This window comes from Lynx rufus, unplaced genomic scaffold (genome assembly GCF_022079265.1).
Source record: "Lynx rufus isolate CCGP_SWC_20201006 ecotype Redwood Valley unplaced genomic scaffold, mLynRuf1.p SCAF_2, whole genome shotgun sequence".
Classification (NCBI taxonomy): Eukaryota; Metazoa; Chordata; class Mammalia; order Carnivora; family Felidae; genus Lynx; species Lynx rufus.
Window position 1 is genome coordinate 180,573,466 of NW_025814834.1, and position 22,170 is coordinate 180,595,635.

General features: G+C 36.5%; 1 protein-coding gene across 1 annotated transcript in view; it reads right to left on the reverse strand.

The window, feature by feature from the left end:
• The window catches only part of ZFYVE9 (zinc finger FYVE-type containing 9), a 134,979-nt gene that overhangs the window by 104,545 nt on the left and 8,264 nt on the right, over nt 1-22,170 (reverse strand). Inside the window, exons 2-3 of the mRNA XM_047085321.1 lie at nt 15,751-15,859; nt 11,218-13,322 (exon numbers count right to left, since the gene is read on the reverse strand). Of these exons, the coding sequence (XP_046941277.1) occupies nt 11,218-13,322; nt 15,751-15,820 (2,175 nt within the window). The 5' untranslated portion in view covers nt 15,821-15,859. The remainder of the gene's footprint in view (nt 1-11,217; nt 13,323-15,750; nt 15,860-22,170) is intronic.

Sequence of the window (22,170 nt, forward strand, 5' to 3'; positions counted from 1 at the left end):
CATGCATTCTCTGTCACTTGCATTAGGTCTTCCTCCTCTGCTTGACCTCAATGGCTCAGCCCTGGGCCCCTTTTCTTCCCTCTGTAAACTCTTCCCTAGGTAAGCTTATCCATTCCCATGGCTTCTCACTGTATTCTTCACATGACCTGCAGAACACTACATGAGCTATTCCCTGACTTCCTCTCCACACTCTTTTTATGGGACTCTTCCCTTACTATATTTTAACCATACTGGATTCCTTTCAATTTCTTGTATAGGTGCCTTCCTACCTTGGCCCATGCTGTTCTCTCTTCCTGAAGCATTCTTCTCTCTGTACTTTGAATGGCTGACTCCTCAACTGTCATGTGTCATCTAAACGGTCATTTCTTGGGGCTCCTGGGTGGCTCAGTTGGTTAAGTGTCTGACATCGGCTCAGGTCATGGTCTCACAGTTCACGAGTATGAGCCCTGCACTGGGCTCTGTGCTGACAGCTCAGAGTCTGGAGCCTACTTCGGATTCTGTGTCTCCCTCTCTGCCCGTCCCCTGCTCACCCTCTGTCTCTCTCTCAAAAATGAATAAACATAAAGAATAAAAAATAAACTGTCATTTTTCAGAGGACTTCCCAGGTCCCCTTCCCCCTCCATCTTTTATATTATCCCTCCTTGTTCATTTCCTTCATAGTCCTTATCACAATTTGTAATTATACATTTGTTTGCTTTTGGTTATTCCCACTAATCTTTACATAAGGGTAGGGATCATAATGTCATTAGTGTAAATTCAGCACCCAGCATAGTGACAGACAAATAACAAGCACACAATATTTAAGTAAATTAATGATCTGGCACTCACTTATTCATTCATTAACAGACGTTTGTTGAACAATTTGTAAGTGACAGGTACTGTGGGGCCTAAATGCTGGGAATAAAAGATAAATCAGAATCAATAACACGATCCTTATAGTCCAATGAGAATGACAGAGACAGTACTGTGTGACAAATGCTATGACATGGGTGAGGTGGACTTTCAGCCAACACAATTTTTTGAAGAATGTGAATGGAAAATATTGCCCTAACTTCATTAGAAACCAAGTTTAATCCAAAAGTTTTTCCTGTTTTACCATGCTCGAATGGTTCAAATCACAATGTGAATAATAAGACAAGTTTTCAGGCAGAGTATGAGGAAGACTGAATTACCAAGGAATATTCTATTTTTAAAGTAGCCATTTCTTACTGTCCTATGTATTGGTTTCCATCAACAGGTAAGTAAATATGAAATCAGGAAAATAAACTTGTTTTGGGTTGAATTGTCTTTAAATAAGAGAAACACGTGAATAATTTAAAATATTTCTGGGGTGGGGTGCCTAGCTGGCTTAGTTGGTTAAGCGTCCAACTTTGGCTCAGGTCATGATCTCATGGTTCATGAGTTCAAGCCCTGTGTTGGGCTCTGTGCCAACAGCTCAGAGCCTGGAGCCTGCTTCAGATTCTGTGTGTGTGTCTCTCTCTCTCTGCCTGTCCCTGTTTGCACTGTGTCTTTCTCTCTCTCAAAAATAAACATTTAAAAAAAAATCTAAAAATGAATAAATAAAATATTTCTGGGGTACCTGGGGGTGCTGTCAGTTAAATGTCTAACTCTTGATTTCAGCTCAGGTCATGATCCCAGGGTTTGGGATCAACAGGATTGTCAAGATCTGCACTGAGCATGGAACCTGCTTAAGATTCTCTCTCTCTCCCTCTGCCCCCTCCCTGGTTAACACTCTCTCCAAATGTCAATTGATGAATGGATAAAGAAGATGTGGTATATATATGCAATGGAATACTACTCAGCAATGAAAAAGAATGAAATCTTGCGATTTGCAACAACGTGGATGGAACTGGAGGGTATTAGGCTAAGCGAAATAAGTCAGTCAGAGAAAGATATCGTATGTTTTCACTCATATGTAGAACTTGAGAAACTTAACAGAAGACCATGTATGAAAGGAAGGGGAAAAAATAGTTACAGAGAAGGAGGGAGGCAAACTGTAAGAGATTATTAAATACAGAGAACAAACTGCTGGTGTGGGAGAAGGGAAAATGGGTAATGGGCACTGAGGAGGGCACCTGCTGGGATGAGCACTGGGTGTTGTATGTAAGCGATAAACCACAGGACTCTGTGAACCCAAAATGAAGAGCACACTGTATATACTGTATGTTAGCCATCTTGACAATAAATTATATTTTAAAAAAATGTTTAGGGGTACCTGGGTGGCTCAGTCAACTAAGTGTCTGGCTCTTGATTCTGGCTCAGGTCATGATCCCATCGTTCACGGGTTCGAGTCCAGCATCTGGCTCCATGCTGACAGTGCAGAGCCAGCTTGGGATTCTCTCTCTCTCCCTCTCTCTCTGCCCCTCCCTTGTTCATGCACACAGGTTCTCTCTCTCAAAATAAATAAATAAACTTTAAAAAAATTTCTCATCCAAAAACTTGTAACTATGTATGGGAACAGATATTAACAACTTACAGTGGTGATGATTTCACAATATATGCAAATATTGAATCATTATCTTATACACCTGAAACTAACACCATGTTGTATGTCAATTATACCTCGATTTTTTAAAAAAGACATGGAGGAAATGTAAATGCATATTACTAAGTGAAAGAAGCCAGTCTGAAAAGGTTACATAACTGTATGATCCCAATTATAAGACATTCTGGAAAAGGCAACAGGAACAGTAAAAAGATCAATGAGGGAGCCTGGGTGGCTCAGTCAGTTAAGATTCCAATTCTGGCTCAGGCCATGATCTTGAGATTCGTGGGTTCAAGCCCCGTGTCAGGCTCTATGCTGACAGCTTAGAGCCTTGAGCCTGCTTCGGACTCTGTGTCTCCCTCTCTCTCTCTGCCCCTCCCCTGCTCGCACTCTGTCTCTGTCTCTCTCAAAAATAAATAAACATTAAAAAATAAAATTAAAAAAAAACCAAAACCCAGATCAGTGATTGCTGGCAGTTCCAATGGCAGGAAGGAAGGCACGCATAAGTGGGGCACAAGGGATTTTTAGGATAGTATAATTACTCTATAGGATACTATAATAGGACACATATTATGCATTTATCAAAACCCACAGAACTGTACAACACAAAGAGTGAAGCCTAAAGTAAACCACAGCATATATTTCTTTTATAGGACTTTAGTTAATAACAATGTATTGACATTGGTTCATCAATTTTAACAAATGTACCGCACTAGTGGCAAGATGCTAATAATGGGGTCAACTACAGGTATGTGAGAACTCTGTACTTTCTGTTCAATTTTTCTGCTCTAAAAAATAGTCTATTTGGGTTTTTTTGTTGTTGGTCGTTTTTTTTTTTTTTTTAAGTTTATTCATGTTGAGAGAGGGAGAGTGCAAAGAGCAGGGGAGGGGAAGAGAGAGAGGGAGAGAGAAAATCCCAACAGGATCTGCATTGCTATCACAGAGCCCAGTGCAGGGCTTGATCTCACAAATCGCGAGATCATGACCTGAGCCAAAATTAGAGCTGGACACTCAACTAACTGAGCCACCCAGGTGCCCCTGTCTATTTGTTTTTTTAAGTGGGTATGTCTAGTAAGCTAAACTAGGGACTAGGGATATGTAGAAGTAGAAAGAAGATTGCCATCATAAATATTACTTTTTTTTTAAGGTTTATTTATTCATGCTGAGAGAAAGAGAGAGAGAGATGGGGGGAGGGGCAGAGAGAAAGGGAAAGAGAGAGAATCCCAAGCAGGCTCTATACCATCAGCACAGAGTCCAACACAGGGCTCCATCTCACAAACCATGAGACCATGACCTGAGCCAAAATCAAAAGTCAGATGCTCAACTGACTGAGCTACCCAGGCGCCCCAATATTATTTTATTTTATTTTTTTATTTTAAAGTAATATTAAAATACACTGTATTTTAACTATGTTGGGATTAAAACATTTTAAAAAGTGTGCCATGAACTGAGGAATAGGATTATTGATGCCTGGGTTCCAAAATAGGTAAAGTAAATCTAATATGAAATAAAAGAAATTTCTGCCCTTGTAGAAATGACAAAGCACACGGCACATCCTAGAGCTCTCAGAATGAAAACTCTTGTAATACCTGGATGAAGTCAATATTGACAAATGCCCTTGGAATCCTGCTAAAACATTACATAGGATATAATCAGATTTGGTATCAGGCAAGTTTGTCATAACTTGCATGCAACAGGCACTAGTCATTCAATTAAAAAGGTCTTAATTGAAGACAGTTTCTGTGACTTATTCTCATGGCATTATACAGAGAGACACTGTTATAAAGAGAGTCTTACATGCTTGAAATGATCAACATGTACTTTAACACTGGCACATAACAAGGTGACAAGGGAAAGATTCTCTTATTTAGCTGCCTTTTACAATATAACATTCATTTACAAATATTTAACATTTCTGTAACCTCTATTTACAGTAAACAAAGTTGAAAATCTTCAATTCTGTCAAGATTCCTTGACCAAAGTCAGAGCATAAAATAACAGAGTGACAGCATAAACAGACATGATTTTGTGTATCTTGTCATCTTAGGTTTATATACTGAAAAATGATTTTCCTATGATTAAAAAATAAGCAACACTGAGTGCCTGGGTGGCTCAGTCGGTTGAGCGTCCGACTTCAGCTCAGGTCATGATCTCACAGTCTGTGAGTTCGAGCCCCGTGTCGTGCTCTGTGCTGACAGCTCAGAGCCTGGACCCTGCTTCAGATTCTATGTCTCCCTCTCTCTCTGCCCCTCCCCTACTCATGCTCTGTCTCTGTCTCAAAAATAAATAAAAACATTAAAAAAAAATTTTTTTTAAATAAACAACATCAAATTTTTTCATGCTCTGGAATAATATTCTTTTACCCCAGATAGAATCATAACATTGTAACTCTTCCCTAATATTTCAGGTGAGTGTAATTGTTAACTTCTAAAAAATTATTTTTAAAAATGGTTTTATTCAGTATTAAATTTGAAGTTATTTTAAATGATATTTTAATTCTTTAAAGTATATTTTCACTTAAACTAAAAATATGGTATAATGACATAAATATCAAAATATTATATAGTTCTGTTACATATCTTTATAGATAAAATTACTCCACAGGGTGCCTGGGTGGCTCAGTTGGCATCTGACTCTTGATTTCGGCTCAGGTCATGATCTCCAGTTTATGGGTTTGAGCCCCACTGCCAGTGCAAAGCCTGCTTGGGATTCTCCCTCTCTCTCCTTTTCTCTGCTCCTCCCCTACTCACATGCTCTCTCTCTCAAAATAAACAAACTTTAAAAAATAAAATAAAATTACTCCTGACATTACTGATTACATATTCAAATTAAAAGCAAAGCTAGATATTGACTGTATTTGCCATTTTATACATAAACATATGTATTATATAAATTATATAAACTTACAAAATATTTATATAATATACAAATATAAAATTATATAAAATGCTTTATAATTACATTTGTAAATACTCAATATATGTTAAGTATCCATAATCCCTAATCCCAAGTGTCTGAAACAGGGAAGCTTTTTAGAACTATATTAAAAATTAATCTAGATCATTTTTCAATATGTCACTTTGACATTAGACATGTCATCAAGCTATTTTTTTTTTAAAACTGTGATAAAGATCACATGTCCCTAAAGGGATCTTGAAGAAATTAGTATGAGAAATGAATCAAAAAGGAAACAGTAATTGCAAAAAAAAAAAATGCTCACTGTAGCACACTTAACTGACACTTTGACAAATAGCATTCCAGTCTAACAGAGATGACTTCCAGAAAACACACTTTCAGCACAGTACGCTTCAAAATGTTTAATGATGGACTCTTCCCACATAGTGACCTTAGCTAATCAGTATTTAGTAATAATTTTACAGAGATAAATCAATGCTAGCACAATCTTTCCATTTCCTTTTCTATTTTTTTTTAACCACAGAAATTCATATAAGCTCTTTCAGAGCTGCAAGGAAACAGAAATAAAGTCTATGCAATCACCTCCTTTTACAGAAGAGGAAACAGAAGCCCACAGCTCTTTCATACTCATTCCAGTATTCTTTTCCACATTATCTACATTACAGTTCTCTTCTCTGTTCCATCTATTCAAATCACTAATGCAATAAAAAACTGTCTACTCAAGTTATACTTTTAAAGTCAATTACAATGAAAAAAATAATTGTGAGTAAATTTGAATGGTATATAATACTGCCACCCTCCTCCTCGTCCAATGACTTGGTGCCCATATTGTTCTTTTTCTATTTTGTAGGTCAAGACCTGATAGGTAAAATCCTAAAATCCTGCTACTCTACCATCACCTGATAGCACCAATCACTCAGAATTTTTGTCTTCCTTATAAATTCAAATACTCAAATTCCCAGTCCTTTACTCCTGCCCCAAACTAAGTTAACTCAAAGACAATGACTTATATTTCTAGTAAGCAATTCAAGTACAGATAAATTTTGCTGCTGTGTCCAGTGTGGTAGAGCATCAGGCTTTGGAGTCCAACAGATTTGTCTTAAAATCAATGCACTCTCATTGTCAAACTCTGAGGATTTAGGCAAATTACTTAACCTTTCTGAGGTGCATTTTTCTCACCTGTAATTATATCTCAGAGAATTGTAATATTAAACTAGATAAGCCTAGCATAAAGTAGAAGTACTCAAAATGTTATTCTAGGGGCACCTGGGTGGCTCAGTCGGTTAAACGTTCGACATGGCTCAGGTCATGATCCCAGGGCTCATGAGTTCCAGCTGCACGTTGGGTTCTGTGCTGACAGCTCAAAGCCTAGAGCCTGCTTCAGATTCTGTGTCTCCCTCCCTCCCTCTCTGCCCCTCCCCTGCTCACACTCCATGTCTCTCTCTCTCAAAAATGTATAAACATCAAAAAAAATTTTTTTAATGTTACTCTATTTTCATCTTTCACATCATCTCAAACAAATACAAAATATCCAGGTAATAATTGCCAGTTAAACAGTTATACTTATAAAAAATATTTTTACGCCTGCTTCTGTTAAATAGTAAATAGAGCAGTCATTAACCAGCTGGCACCAAATAAATAATAATTGGACACATCAGTGATGATAAATGATAAAGTGTGACAAAGCCTTGAAAATGACCAAACAGAAGATAAACAGCTTTTTTTTCTTTTAGAAATTCTTCTTCACTTTAAAAACTCCTCTTTCCTTTACTCTTTTTTTTTTTAAATGTTTATTTATTTTTGAGACAGAGAGAGACAGAGCATGAACAGGGGAGGGGCAGAGAGAGAGGGAAACACAGAATCTGAAACAGGTTCCAGGGTCTGAGCTGTCAGCACAGAGCCCGACGTGGGGCTCGAACTCACGGACCGTGAGATCACGACCTGAGCCGAAGTCGGACGCTTAACCGACCGAGCCACCCAGGCGCCCCTTTCTTTTACTATAAAACTCAATGTTTTCTTAGGCCTTTGAAGTCAAAGTCAAAACACTAATGGGAAATGGAGCTTGACAGAGGATGAATAACCACTATTTGCTGGAGTCCGTGATTTCCACAGGAAATGAATATGGGTTTATAATAATGGTGATAATTTGAATTTAAAGGGCACCTTTTGGGGAAAGAGTTCTCTGTATTCTTTCTACTCTATAATTTATCATCTATCATACAGGAGAAGTAGGGATTATACTGCTATATGGAGCAATTGTCTAAATTAATGTGTGAAATCATAAAACTCACATTTGCTGAGCATCTTAGAGTGTGACATACTTTTCCAATTAACAATAAAGACTGGAATCCAGATACTCTGATCTCCATTACAGCAATACAGAAATAAACTGCAACATTTTAACACTTTCATAAATTCTAGTTTAATTATTTTATATTTTACTTAATTACATTTAACCAAGATGAATGTTATAACAACTCTGCTGCTTATCAAGAATTGAATATAGGGGTGCTTGGGTGGCTCAGTCACTTAAGTGTCCCAACTTCAGCTCAGGTCATGATCTCACGGTTTGTGAGTTTGGGCCCCACGTGGGGCTCTGTGTTGACAGCTTGAAGCTTGGAGCCTGCTTCTGGTTTCTGTGTCTCCTTCTCTCTCTCTCTGCCCCTCCCCTGCTCATGTTCTGTCTCTCCTTCTCTCTCTCAAGAATGAATAAACATTAAAAAAAGAATTTAAAAAATTTTTTTAAAATAGGGGTACCTAGGTGGCTCAGTCAGTTAAGCGTCCAACTTGGGCTCAGATCATGATCTCGTGGTTCATGAGTTCAAGCCCCGCATTGGGCTCTGTGCTGACAGCTCAGAGCCTGGAGCCTGCTTCGGATTCTGTGTCTCCCTCTCTCTCTGCCCTCCCTAGCTCACATTCTGTCTCTGTCTCTCTCAAAATATAAATAAACATTCAAAAAAAATTTTTTTAATTTAAAAAAAAGAACATAAGCTTTAAACTATGCTAAATAATTTCCCATAATATTCTATTAACTCCTTCTATCATGTGTATTTTTATCTTGTCCCATTCTTTTGTGAATTTATTTCCCTTTTCCACCTGTACTTTTCCACCTGTACTCTGATGTGATCTCATTTATCTCACACACTTTAGAACCTTGCCCCATAAATTATACCTACTTTTTTATATCGCCCTCTCAAAATAGTCATTTTGTAACATGACTTTCCTGACTCCCTCTGCCATTCTTAGAAAAATTAAGCTCTTATCCCTCAATGATCCTAGATTATTTTCTTCATACCACTAGTATAAATGAAGAGACATGCTGGAAGCGATATGACTGAAAGAAAGGGTACCAGGGCTCTTGCAATATTCAAGCTATGAGATCCTAGGCATATTCCTTGACCATTCTGAGCCTCTGCTTCTTAATCTATCAAATAGGGAAAAATTAACAACCCATTCTACACGGGTATAATGAGGATTAATGAGAACAAACATAAGGCACATATAATTGGCTTTTAACACAATGCATATACTTTGTTGTAGAATGGTCTGTTTGTCTACTCAGATCCGTGGTTCACAATTTCTTTTAGAATTTTTTTAAACTCCGGGAAATCCAAATAGTCCTCTCTCAACTTACTGAAATCAGCGCCCTTGATTACAAACTCCATGAGGTCAATGAAGTCATATATTGCAATTTTTGTATCTCTGCATCTCCAATATCTAGCCCAGAACCTTTGATATATTAGACGCTTAATATATGCTCATAAGAGCAGAGTATTAAGCTATAGGTATTAAGTAGAGAAATTACCGGGTATGCAAACTAAATTTCTTTTTTCAGCAGTGAACAATATTTTACAAAATCACATTGTTTGGGGTATTTTTCTAGCTATTTCCCCAGTATAATCTCATTAGTAGCTAGAAAAAGTATACAATTGTTTATAAGTTCTTTTCTTCCAAGAAGTTCAAGGATTTTTACAAACATTTCTCATCAATCCCTAGAACATCTCTGATGTAACTGGAGATAAAAAGGAAAAAAAACCAGAATATGAATCCATAATCCACGTGAATTCCTAAATTCATAAATTCCACTCAGCAAAACTTCCATCTAATTTTTCAATTTGTGAACATTTTGCCACCATTTCCTTTCTAAATCCACCTGAGTTACCTATTTACTCATTACATCTGGATATGCTGGTCTGGAACATTATTATTTGCTCAAGAAAGCAAAATTTTCAGAAAGTATTCTACAGAGTAAGCGACACACAGAACTACATAAAAATGACAACTCTAATTCCTTAATAGAAAACTGATTGTTCAGGCTACTGAGTTTATTTCAGACTACAAGATATTTAAGAATTAAACAAACTATTTTCTTCAAATTTTAATAATCAGAGACCAGTAGCCCAATCAACAGCTTTAACTTCTTTCTGCTCCCCATCATTTTGTTCTTTTGTACCCTTTCTGACTGCCCAGCCAGGAAACATTCTCTTCCTTCTCCATATTAACAGAATCCCACTTGTGTTCAGGCAACATTGGGCTCAGCCCCAGAGGATGAATCATGATTCATCTTAGCCAATCAATTCTGTTCCCCTTTATCAATAATTGGTATCAAATTGCACCTGTGGTCTAGACCTGACCAATAAACTGAAAGAAGTTGCCAGGGATTTTTTCCTCCTTGATGAGACTGCAGCAAGAACAGGCTCGTTTGACCCCAACCAATTTCCCTGTACTTGAGAAGCTGCCAGGTTGAACTTGATGCTTACAGCTATGCCACTCTCTTGAGATTATGAGTGGAAGACCAAGGAAACTTTAGAGATCCTCACTCTACGCCCAGACATAAGTGAGTCTCTATCTTCAGGCTTCCTGTTACATGAAATGCTGTTTTGTCTAAATCACAAAGAGTCAGATACCCCATTCCTTGAAGGTGAAAGCATCCTAATTAGCACAAACAGACCAATAAATCAGGCAAGAAGGGAAGTAGAGATTAATTACTGAGCACTTACTATTACATCTGTAATCTCATTTAATCTTCACAAAGCCAAATGAAAATTACTAATCTTTTGTTTTGTTTTTATAAAAACTAAAGCTTAATAAAGTATAGTTAAAAAATAACAAAGCTAAAAGTCTTTTTAAAAATATAAAATAACAAAGCTAAAAGTCTTTTTAAAAATATAAAATCCCTTCCTCCTAGTTCATAGCTCTTGTTAAAAAGACAAACCAGTAAGTTGATATGTTACAGCGAGGAAACTTAGGGAGACCTAAGGAATACCAAGTATTCTTACAACCTTGTCATAGGATCTGCAGCCCTCAACTCTATTTTGTATCAAAGTTAAAGGGAGAAAAAGACAAAAATATGTGTATATGTGTATAAAAAGTTCCAGAATGTCTAGTAGAGTGGCCAAAATCCTGTAACAAAAACTAGGATGGATTTTAAGTGTAATACTCAATTTTTCAAAAATTTAAAAAATATGAAGTTAACAAGTATTTCTTAAACCAAAAAAATTACTTCCTTATTTCAAACTATTCCATTAACCAAGTATCTATCAATATAGAAACCACAAAGTTAACACTTCCTCAATTCTCATCTGTTCACGAAAAGTGATTCAGCTTAAATCTTGGCAACCAAAAAAATTATATAAATACTAAGATTCAATGAGGTCATTTTTTATTTAGAAATTTACTAGAACTGGGTGTTCCAGGCTATTTATAATGTCATCTCAACCAGAAGTATGTTCACCTTATATTGTCTTTATTAATTTCTAATTGAGCTTAATAAAATAGGCATGCCACATTTGTGACCTGAAACACATACAACTTACCTTCCCACATGCTCTGCAATGATGCCTCCTTTTGGTGAATGTGAACCTGGCTTCACATTTCATGCAATTTGGAGCCTGAGAATCTGGTACCCACACGGGAGCCACCTCACCCAGAGTAGTAAATGGCTTCCTGGCAGAAATTCCAAACTGACCAGCTCTGAGATCATTATCTGGGCTTTCTGGAGCTAATGCAAGGCACGGTCTACTGGATATCCCAGACTCGTAGCTTTCTAAGTGTTCCCCATTTGTATCAGCAATAGTGATGTTTCCTAAAGAGGAATTGCATACATTGGTTGTTGAATTTTCCCCTAATTTTGCTTTTCCAAGAACATCATTTTTGTTTTTAATATTATTCCCACTATTTGTAGGAAGGTCATTTTGTAAGTGGTCAGACAATGGCTTTGGAATTTGAAGTTTAAGATTAGAAGGTTGCTTGGGTCTTGCACCACCAAAAGGAACACTGATAGACTGCAGGTTTGCTACTATCTTAGGTGAAGATTGCCCAAGCACTGATGGAACTTGGCTACAGAAACTGTGTAAATAATTTTTCTTCATTAGGTCACCAGTGCTGTTTAAATGTAGACCACTCCCTTCTGTGGCTTCATTTCCTCTCTGTTCATAAATATTTGAGTAGCATTCTGATTTGCTCTCTTCTATTTCCTTTTCTTCTGTTACTGAATCTTCTTTGGAGGGTAAAGTCTTTGGAACAAAACAAACAACTGGGCTCTGCATTCCATAGGAATCACAATTAGATACAGAATTTGCTGCTGGTGTATCCATAGTGGAGAAATCACATCCTTCACTTTCATTCATGCAAGTTCCTTTTAAATCTAGACCTGCTTCAGCCATTCTATCACACTCTCCTCCATTATCACTGTAAATGTCCTCAGGCTGATTCATCTGCAGAAACTTCTCATTTTCTTTATTTATTTGGCTGTCATTCATATCATTTAGCTTAGTCAATTTCCAATTAGTCATCTCCTGAGAATCAGAGAAATGCTCTGTCATATTAAGAAGTTCTGTAGTGTCAAGTATTTCTTCATGTTCACAACCTTCCTTTTCATCAGCTCTAACTTCACTGGACACAAGGCAATCTGAAAACTGTTCACAGTTATCATCCCTTCCAGACCCATTAGGCATGTCTGTTTTGAGAAGCAAAGGTAAACCAGGTCGGATGGATTCTTCGGTTGTTCTCTCCTCTGCTGGCTCTTTTGTCATCAAAATCCCCTCACTCAGACGGGAAAAGGAGTTTGGACTCCCTAGATCTGTCCTAGCAGAGCTGGTTTTGCAAGTGAGAACCTCATCTGGTATACAGTTCTCTTGCTTTTTAGCAGCAGAACTTTCTTCATCTGTTCCCTGGGATGAGATTACTGAATCAATTGTTAAACTTGTAATCACAGACATGGAGGGATCTCTACCTATATTTTCATCATCCTTTAATTGTGAGGAGGAACAGACACTGGCTAGATTATCAGATGAAGTAGTACACATATGTTTAACAGAATCCCCCACTGCACTTGGTCTATTCAACAGATCCATTTGTTTCTCTGAATTCATATCTTTTCCAGTGGACCCATTTATACTAAAACTAAATTGATCAGTTTGTCTGCTTTCGTCATCCAGTGAACAGCTAAAAGCATCCATGAGGGACTGACTATTGTAATTATTACAATCCTGCAAATCACTCTGTAATGTCCTCTTATCACAATTATGCATGACGGCTACAACAAGAACATTCTTCTCATCTGGCAGACAAGCTAGATTTCCACATTTTTTTTCTCCCACTTCGACAGCACTGCGTTGATCATCTCGATTACAGTTCCTTTTAATTAACTGATCTTCTGCAACGGCATTTTCATCAATCCACATTGTGTTAATCTCTGGATTCAGAGGATACTCCTGTCCATTTGCACAATGGTCCTCTCCCTCTGTGGTCAAAGAAGCTGAATGAGCCAGAGAGAAGACTTTCAATTGTGGCTGTGACTCATTAGAAACTGCAGGTTCATTCACACTGGCCAATGCAGGGTTAAATGATAGTCGGTGAGAAGGGGAATCTAGAATCTTATTCCACTTGGTATCCAATAAAATAGGAGAAACTGTTTCATCTGAAAAAATAATTACAATAAGTTTGCTGGTGACACTGTAAAAGCTAGGACTCAGTTAATCAACTACATTTGCAAATACTCTGAAAATAAAATATTCCTAGGTTATCTAAAAAGAGAATATTTCTAGAACACGGAGTTTCTAATTTTTAGCTAAGAACAAAAAAATATTATTAAGACTATTCCTGTATTACATGTCAGTTTGGAAAAGAGGTCATTCATAAGGGGAAACAAGTATAGCCCCAAATACAACAATCTGAGAGAGCAATAAGAAGTAAATCAGTTTGGGTTGAAAAAGAATTAGGGTAAGGAAATAGTAAAAAGCAGCTAGAAAGGGCAGATTGGACAGGCCATAAAACATCAGAATATGTGGAGAATGGTCCTGAATCCTCTGAGTGTTAAATCCTGAGTTGACCAAATGTAGGCTAGCAGAGACTTGAGATTTAGTAACATATGCTTCCTTTAAAAAAAGAAATCATTATTTCCAAGATGGTTCATGGAAATAAAAAAGAATTACCGCTTCTTACAAGAATATTTAATATTCAAACAAGAATGATCAGTTATTAAAATTTCATTATTTGACCACCTACCACATGGGCATACTGTTAATTATCTAGTGTCATCACCATCCATGTGTGCTGTATTTTTCATTTAAAGAAGGAAATTAACACAAAATGAAAAATCACTCTATTTAAAATATACTTTGAAAGACACCAGGCTAGACATTGTAGTTTTAATGCAACTTTAAATTTTTGGGGCTCCTGGGTGTCTCAGTCAGTTAAGCGTCTGACTTTGGCACAGGTCTCACAGTTCATGAGTTCAAGCCCTGCATCGGGCTCTGTGCTGATAGCTTGGAGCCGGAGCCTGCTTTGGATCTGTGTCTCTCTTTCTCTCTGTCCTTCCCCTGCTTGTGCTCTGTCTCTCTCTCTCTCTCAAAAATAAACAAACATGAAAAAAATGTAAAAAAAAGTTTTTTAATTTTAGAATTTTTTCAAATTTAAAAAATTCTAAAATTAAAAAAAAAAATAGCTCAAAACAAATAAACAACATAGTTCCAAACAAGAATGTGGCTTCTGAAGTTCTTCTCCTTCTAGGGAGTTATTTTTTATAAGCAAATGCTGTATTTTTTAACTAAAAGACAATTTTTACTGATTCAATGAAAATGTATTCAAAATCAGCTATATACAAAATACCCTACTAGAATCTACATTAGCCACAAAGAGAATCATGTAATAAACTAACAGTTTTATTAGAGTCAAAGGTATTCTAGAAGTATATTATTCATGTGATTAGGTGTAGCACCTGTGTAGATATCTTATGACAAATAACTGTGATACACAGAGGGCCAAACTAAAGAAAGGATTGAGAAATTATTTGTATAAATGATTGAAACAGAGGAAAATACACCTTCTGCCTTGGTATGTATAAAACCCATCTAGATCCAATAAAATCTCAAATTATTGATTTTTACATTTACATGAATCCTATGGCTATGGAGTAGCTTCAGGTCATCAACAGTAAAATATGAGAAGAGCACGCTATTCCATGTATCATTCCTTCTCCCTTTTCTTTCCTAACCCCCATAATCCCATATTCTTTTTAAGGCTTGCTCTATCATAGACCCAAAGCAGTAAAGTTAAAACTAATCTCTCTTCCCAACTACTATCAAAGAACAACCTGAATCACTGGATATAGTAAAGGTTACTAAAATCATGGAGTTCAGATGGAAATATATCAAATTGTAAACTTGTTACATGCCATTTCCCCTTAGAAACAGAGAACACCAAGGAAGGAAGGCGAGGTAAAAGATAGAGATTTAATTATGGCTTATCCATTCAAATCATACTCAGAGGGAAATTTAAAGAAAAGTTTTCCCTAAACGAAGTGAATCTTAAGCTGACAGTTTATTTAACCATTTTGGCAGTAACTTAAAAATATAAATCTTTTAAAATTAGTTTAAAATGTATCTTTACTTTTTTGGTCAATCAATAGGCAATAAGTTATTTTTCTTAGTTTAGAAATACAATCACACATTCTAAAGCTTTTCTTGATCATAAATTGGTTGTATAAAGAGAGTTTAGGCTCTAGTATACTGCCTGGATACTTATCATCCTGCCACTTATCAGCAAACTAACTTTGGGGAAGTTGCTTAATCTCTCTGTGCCTCTCATCTGTAAAATATAGATAAAATCTACTTTCATGGGATTATATTAAAGATTAAATAATACAGTCCATATAAATGCGTTAGCATAGTATCTGGCACATAGTGCTCAAAAATGTTCGTTCCTCCTCTGGGCATTAAAATATAATACTATTATCATTAAGCCACTTTACCCAGTTTTATTTTTTTTTAAGTGTTACATACTCTTAAAATCCCCCATTCTCCATATCATAAATATATTCAAACAGATTCACCAAAGTAAATTCTCACCTTCGTTTTGTTCAAATTCATCTAATACCTTGTCCAGGTTGTAAGCTTCTGCTTGGAAGTAATTCTCCATCGGTGAGGAAACACCACTTAAGAGACTTGTTTAAACTTTCTAGAAAGTAGATCAAATTTGTATTATACTTTCAATTACTAAAATATAATTTATAGACATTACAACTGATAACAGAAATACAAATGATCATGAGACTATTATGAACAATTATACACCCACAAATTGGAAAACCTGAAGGAAATAAAGTCCTAGATGAATATAACCTACCAAGAGTGAATCATGAAGAAACAGAAAATCTGAAGACCAATTATTAAAATTTTTTTTTCAACGTTTTATTTTATTTTTGGGACAGAGAGAGACAGAGCATGAACAGGGGAGGGGCAGAGAGAGAGGGAGACACAGAATCGGAAACAGGCTCCAGGCTCTGAGCCATCAGCCCAGAGCCTGACGCGGGGCTCGAACTCACGGACCGCGAGATCGTGACCTGGCTGAAGTCGGATGCTTAACCGACTGCGCCACCCAGGCGCCCCTGAAGACCAATTATTAATAAGGAGATTGAATCAGTAATTAAAAATCACCCAACAAAGAAAAGTCCAGGATCAGTTGGCTTTACTGATGAATTCTACCAAACATTAAAAAAAGGATTAATACCAATGCTTCCCAAACTCTTCCAAACAACAGAAGATGGGGGGAACACTTCTAAACTCATTTTACAAAGCCAGCATTACCCTGATACCAAAACCAGATAAGGACACTACAAGAAAGGAAAATTACAGGGGTGCCTGGGTGGCTCAGTCGGTTAAGCGTGCGACTTCGGCTCAGGTCATGATCTCGCAGTTCGTGAGTTCGAGCCCCATATCGGGCTCTGTGCTGACAGCTCGGAGCCTGGAGCCTGCTTCGGATTCTGTGTCTCCTTCTCTCTCTGCCCCTCCCCCACTTGCACTCTGTCTCTCTCTCAAAAATAAATAAATATTTTTTAAAAATTAAAAAAAAAAAGAAAGGAAAATTACAGTATCCCTGATGAATATATATACAAAAATTCTAAAACAAAATATTAGCAAACCAGATACAATAATACATTAAAAAGACCATATGCCATGATCAAGTGGAATTTACTCTGGGACACAAGGATGGGACACAATATCTGTGAATCAATGTAATACACCACATTACAAAATGAAGGGTAAATCATACGATCATCTCAATAGATGCAGAAAAAACATTTGACAAAATTCAATACCCAATTGTGATAAAAACCCTCAATCAAGTCAATCAAGTGGGTAGAGTAAGAACACACCTAATAAAAGCGATCTATGACAAGCCCAGAGTGGACATCATACTCAGCAGTGAAAACCTGAAAGAAAGCCTTTCCTCTAAGATCAAGAACAAGACAAGTGGGATGCTCACTCTCACCACTTGTATTCAACATAATACTGGAATTTCTAGCCAGAGCAATTAGGAAGAAAACAAAACAAAAAGCATCTGAATCAGAAAAGAAGAAGCGAAACTGTCTGTACTTGAAGCTGACATCATATTCTATATAGGACACTCTAAGACTCCACACAAAAAAACCTGTTAGAATAAATGAATTCATTAACTTTGCAAGATTAAAAAGTCAACACCCAAGGGGTGCCTGGCTGGCACAGTAGGTAGGGAGAGTATGCAACTCTTATTCTCTGGGTCATGAGTTCAAGCCCCATATGTAGAGTTACTTAAAATTTTAAAAAAAAATTTTTTTAAGTCAACATACAAATTTAGTTGGGTTTCTATACACTAACCCCAAATAATCAGAAAGAGAAATTAAGCAAACAGTATCATTTACAATTACATCAAAAATAATAAAATTTCTAGGAATAAATTTAACCAAGGAGGTGAAAAATCTGTACTCTGAAGACACAGATGAAATAATCAGAAGACACAAACAGATGGAAAGATATTCTGAGGCTCATGGACTGGAAAAATTAATATTGTTAAGATGTCCATACTATAGATTCAATGCAATCTCTATCAAAATTCCAATGGCATTTCTCATACACACACACACACACACACACACACACACACACACTCATCCAGCAATTTGTTTGAATCCACAAAAGACCCTGAATAGCCGAAGCAATCTTGAAAAAAAAACAAAGCTAGAGCCTTCATGATACCTGATTTTAAATTATATTACAAAGCTATAGTAATCAAAACAGTATGGTGTTGGCATAAAAACAGACACATAAATCAATGAAACAGGAAAGAGAGCCCAGAAATAAAACCACACATATATGGTCAATTAATTTATGACAAAAGAGCCAGGAATATACAATGAAGAAAGGATAGTCTCTTCAATAAATGGTGCTGGGAAAGCTGGACAGGCACATGCAAAAGAATGAAACCATACATAGAGATCATTTCAACAAGGGGCGCCTGGGTGGCTCAGTCAGTTAAGCTCCCGACTTTGGCACAGGTCATAATCTCACGGCTCACGTGTTGAGCCCTGTGTCAGGCTCTGTGCTAACAGCTCAGAGCCTGGACCCTGCTTCGGGTTCTGTCTCTGCCTCTGCCCTATGTCAAAAATAAATAAACATTAAAAAAAAAAAAAAGATCAATTCAACTCAACATGGATTAAAGTCTTGAACATAAGAGCTGAAACCATAAACTTCCTACAAGAAAACACAGGCAGTTAAGCTCCTTGACATTGGTCTTGGAGATGATATTTTGGATTTGACTCCAAAAGCAAAGGCAAGAAAAGCAAAAATAAACAGGTGGAACTACATCAAAGAAAAAAACTTCTGCACAGTAGTGGAAACCATCAACAAAATGAAAAGCAACCTACTGAATAGGAGAAAATATTTGCAAACTGTATGTCCAATAAGGGGTTAATATCCAAAATATATTCAGAACTCAAACAACCTGATGGCAAAAAAAAAAAACCCAAACAACCCAATTAAAAGTGGGCACAAGATGAGTAGACACTTTTCAAAGAAGACACACATATGGCCAAGAGACACATGAAAAGATGCTCAACACAATGAATCATCAGAGAAATACAAATGAAAACCACAATCAAATCACACCTGTTAGAATGGCTAATATCAAAGAGACAAGAAATAACAAGAGTTGGTAAGGATGAAGAGAAAAGGGGACCCTTGTGCACTGTTGATGGCAATGCAAACTGTATGAAAAAGAGTATGGAGGTTCCTCAAAAAATTAAAAATATAACTGCCATATGATTCAGCAATTCCTCTATTAGGTATTTATTTTAAAAATGAAAATACAAACACCACAACTTCCTATATATATAAAATCATTATGTTATACAGCATAAACTAATACAATGTTATATGTCAATTATATCTCATATAATTGTGAAAAAAGTGAAAAGAATATAAATAAAAATATTTATAATTTTTATATAACAAGTATCCTTGTATACTTAAGATGTTGGATCCAGTTATTTATTAATATTTTATATATAGTGACTATGAAATGCTGAGTATTGTAGGTATATGTAAAATGTGCTAGATTGTATGTGGTAAGAAATTTCATTTATGCTCTTACCATTGGACAGTTTAAATGTTCAGTCTTTATCAGAATAAAAAGTAATCTTAAGTATACAAGGATAAAATCTCTTATAAATCTATTCAGACCATTTAAAGTATAAAACCTATCATCCCACTAGAGGTATTCTAAGATCTTTAAGCTAATAAAGTCTAGAAACCTGTAAGCTAACAATTATCAAAATGTAATTGCAGGGACAGACTTGGTGCATTTGAATACGATATGTTTCAAAAGATAAATTCCAGATGTTGAGAGAGGAAATCACTTCTTTGAGATAAAACTACATTTCTATTTAAAAAGAAAAGTTTTGGGGCGCCTGGGTGGCGCAGTCGGTTAAGCGTCCGACTTCAGCCAGGTCACGATCTCGCGGTCTGGGAGTTCGAGCCCCGCGTCAGGCTCTGGGCTGATGGCTCAGAGCCTGGAGCCTGTTTCCGATTCTGTGTCTCCCTCTCTCTCTGCCCCTCCCCCGTTCATGCTCTGTCTCTCTCTGTCCCAAAAATAAATAAACGTTGAAAAAAAAAAAAAAAAATTTTAAAAAGAAAAGTTTTATTTTATTTCTTCTTTTTTTATTTAGTGTTTATTTTTGAGAGACAGAGAGACAGAGGGCGAGCAGGGGAGGAGCAAAGAAAGAGACGGAGACACAAAATCCAAAGCAGGCTTCAGGCTCTGAGCTGTCAGCACAGAGCCTGATATGGGGCTCAAACCCATGAACTGTGAGATCATGACCTGAGCTGAAGTCAGACACTTAACCAACCGAGCCACCCAGGCGCCCATTATTTTATTTCTTTAAAGTTTACTTATTTTGAGAGAGAGACAGACAGACAGACAGACGTGTGCATGAGTAGGGCAGGGACAGAGAGTGGGAGAGAGAGACAGAGAATCCCAAGCACAGGGCTCAATCTCATGAACCGTGAAATTATGAACTCTTGGTCCAAAAGCAAGAGTTGGACATGTAACCAACTGAGCCACCCAGGCACCCCAATAAATAAAACTTAAAAAAAAAAAACCTATTCCCAAATGGAAAATGATAAAGTTCAAGCAAGCATGGGGATAAGGGACATCAGTTCTAAAATGTTAATGATAATTCTGACTTGGTTATTCTCTCTAGTAGGTTTTTTAAAAAATAATCTCTGTACCCAACATGGGGCTCGAACTCATAACCCCGAGATTAAGAGTCAGATGCTCTACCAACTGAGCCAGTCAGGCGCCCCTTGGTTACTCTTTTTAAACCTCTTCTTTTCAAGTACAATTTCTTAGTCTTTCTTGGTGTTAATTGATCAAAAAGCATCCTGTGAGCACATATACTAGGTGTATCACCCACTTAACAGAATGTCAAGAGTACATAGTTGTTAAATAAATATTAGCCCATTTTTCCCTCTATTATCATAATCCCCATGCTTATCTCCTTAATTTCTCAAAATGTTCTTTTCAAACTGAAAATTTTACTTGGCTTCTTATTGGTATATAGAAAGGCAGATGGGAGGGGAGATAATTTTATAATTCCCCTAAAAAGTCTAAATAAGGAAAACATGAAGAAGAGGGAAAATCAAGAATGTAATTATCCTGTTATTACAAATTTTAAGTTAAATATAAAAAGTGGTGAATTTTCTTTGATTTCTAGTGTTTCCTCTCTGAGGCATAAAAAAGCATCAATATTATTTCTTTCATTTTACCAATTAAAAAAAAAAGCTCAGGGGATTAAATGGGTTTATTCAATCATTTCCGCATGATTATTCATTCAGTCAACTTTTATTTATTGATTGGCTCCTGTTAAATAAGTTTAAGTAGACAAATAGGCTACATAATCCCTTAATAGTTTTTCTTACCTACTTTTGTGTCTCATGATTTATAGTTCAAAATAATTTTCATATTATGCCATTTTATTCTGATAAAGACTGAACATTTAAACTATCCAATGATAAGAGCATGAATTAAATTTCTCACAACATACAATCTAGCACATTTAACATATTCCTACAATACTCAGCATTTCATAGTCACTGTATATAAGATATTAATAAATAATTGGATCCAACATATGTATTGTGCATCTCCTGTATGCAAGGTATTGTAATCATTTCAAGTCTCAGACATCATCCTTAACGTTGAGAAGCTTATAACTTAATGGTAAACAATGCTAAAAAAGAAAAGTAACATAATAATAAATGATTTTAATAATAACAGTATAAGAGACCCAAAGTACTACTTAATTACTTTGTCAGATCAAATTAACAGATAAGTGCTACAGAATAAGTATTATAAAAGTTCAAGAAACGCGCAGGATCACCATTTGAATGGTCAAAAAGGCATTATTTGGGGCGCCTGGGTGGCGCAGTTGGTTAAGCGTCCGACTTCAGCCAGGTCACGATCTCGCGGTCCGTGAGTTCGAGCCCCGTGTCGGGCTCTGGGCTGATGGCTCAGAGCCTGGAGCCTGTTTCTGATTCTGTGTCTCCCTCTCTCTCTGCCCCTCCCCCGTTCATGCTCTGTCTCTCTCTGTCCCAAAAATAAATAAACGTTGAAAAAAAAAAATTAAAAAAAAAAAAAACAAAAAGGCATTATTTATGGATTTGAGCTGGGCCTAGAAAGGTGGATAAAATTTTAATGAATATTCCAGATGGCAAGATGCAGAAGTAAAATTTAAAACAGGCAGAGACATACAAGGAGTGACCTAAGGACAGGCAATTATTGAGGGATCAGTGAAACTGGAGCAAGAATTTATTCATATAGTTAACATTAGGACACAGTTGGAGAAGCAGACAGGCATTATATCATGCAAGCCTTGGAATGCCAGTCTGACAAAGGTACTGCATATACTTTTAAGCAATGGGAAGCACTATAGCACTTTCACAAACCTTTATTAT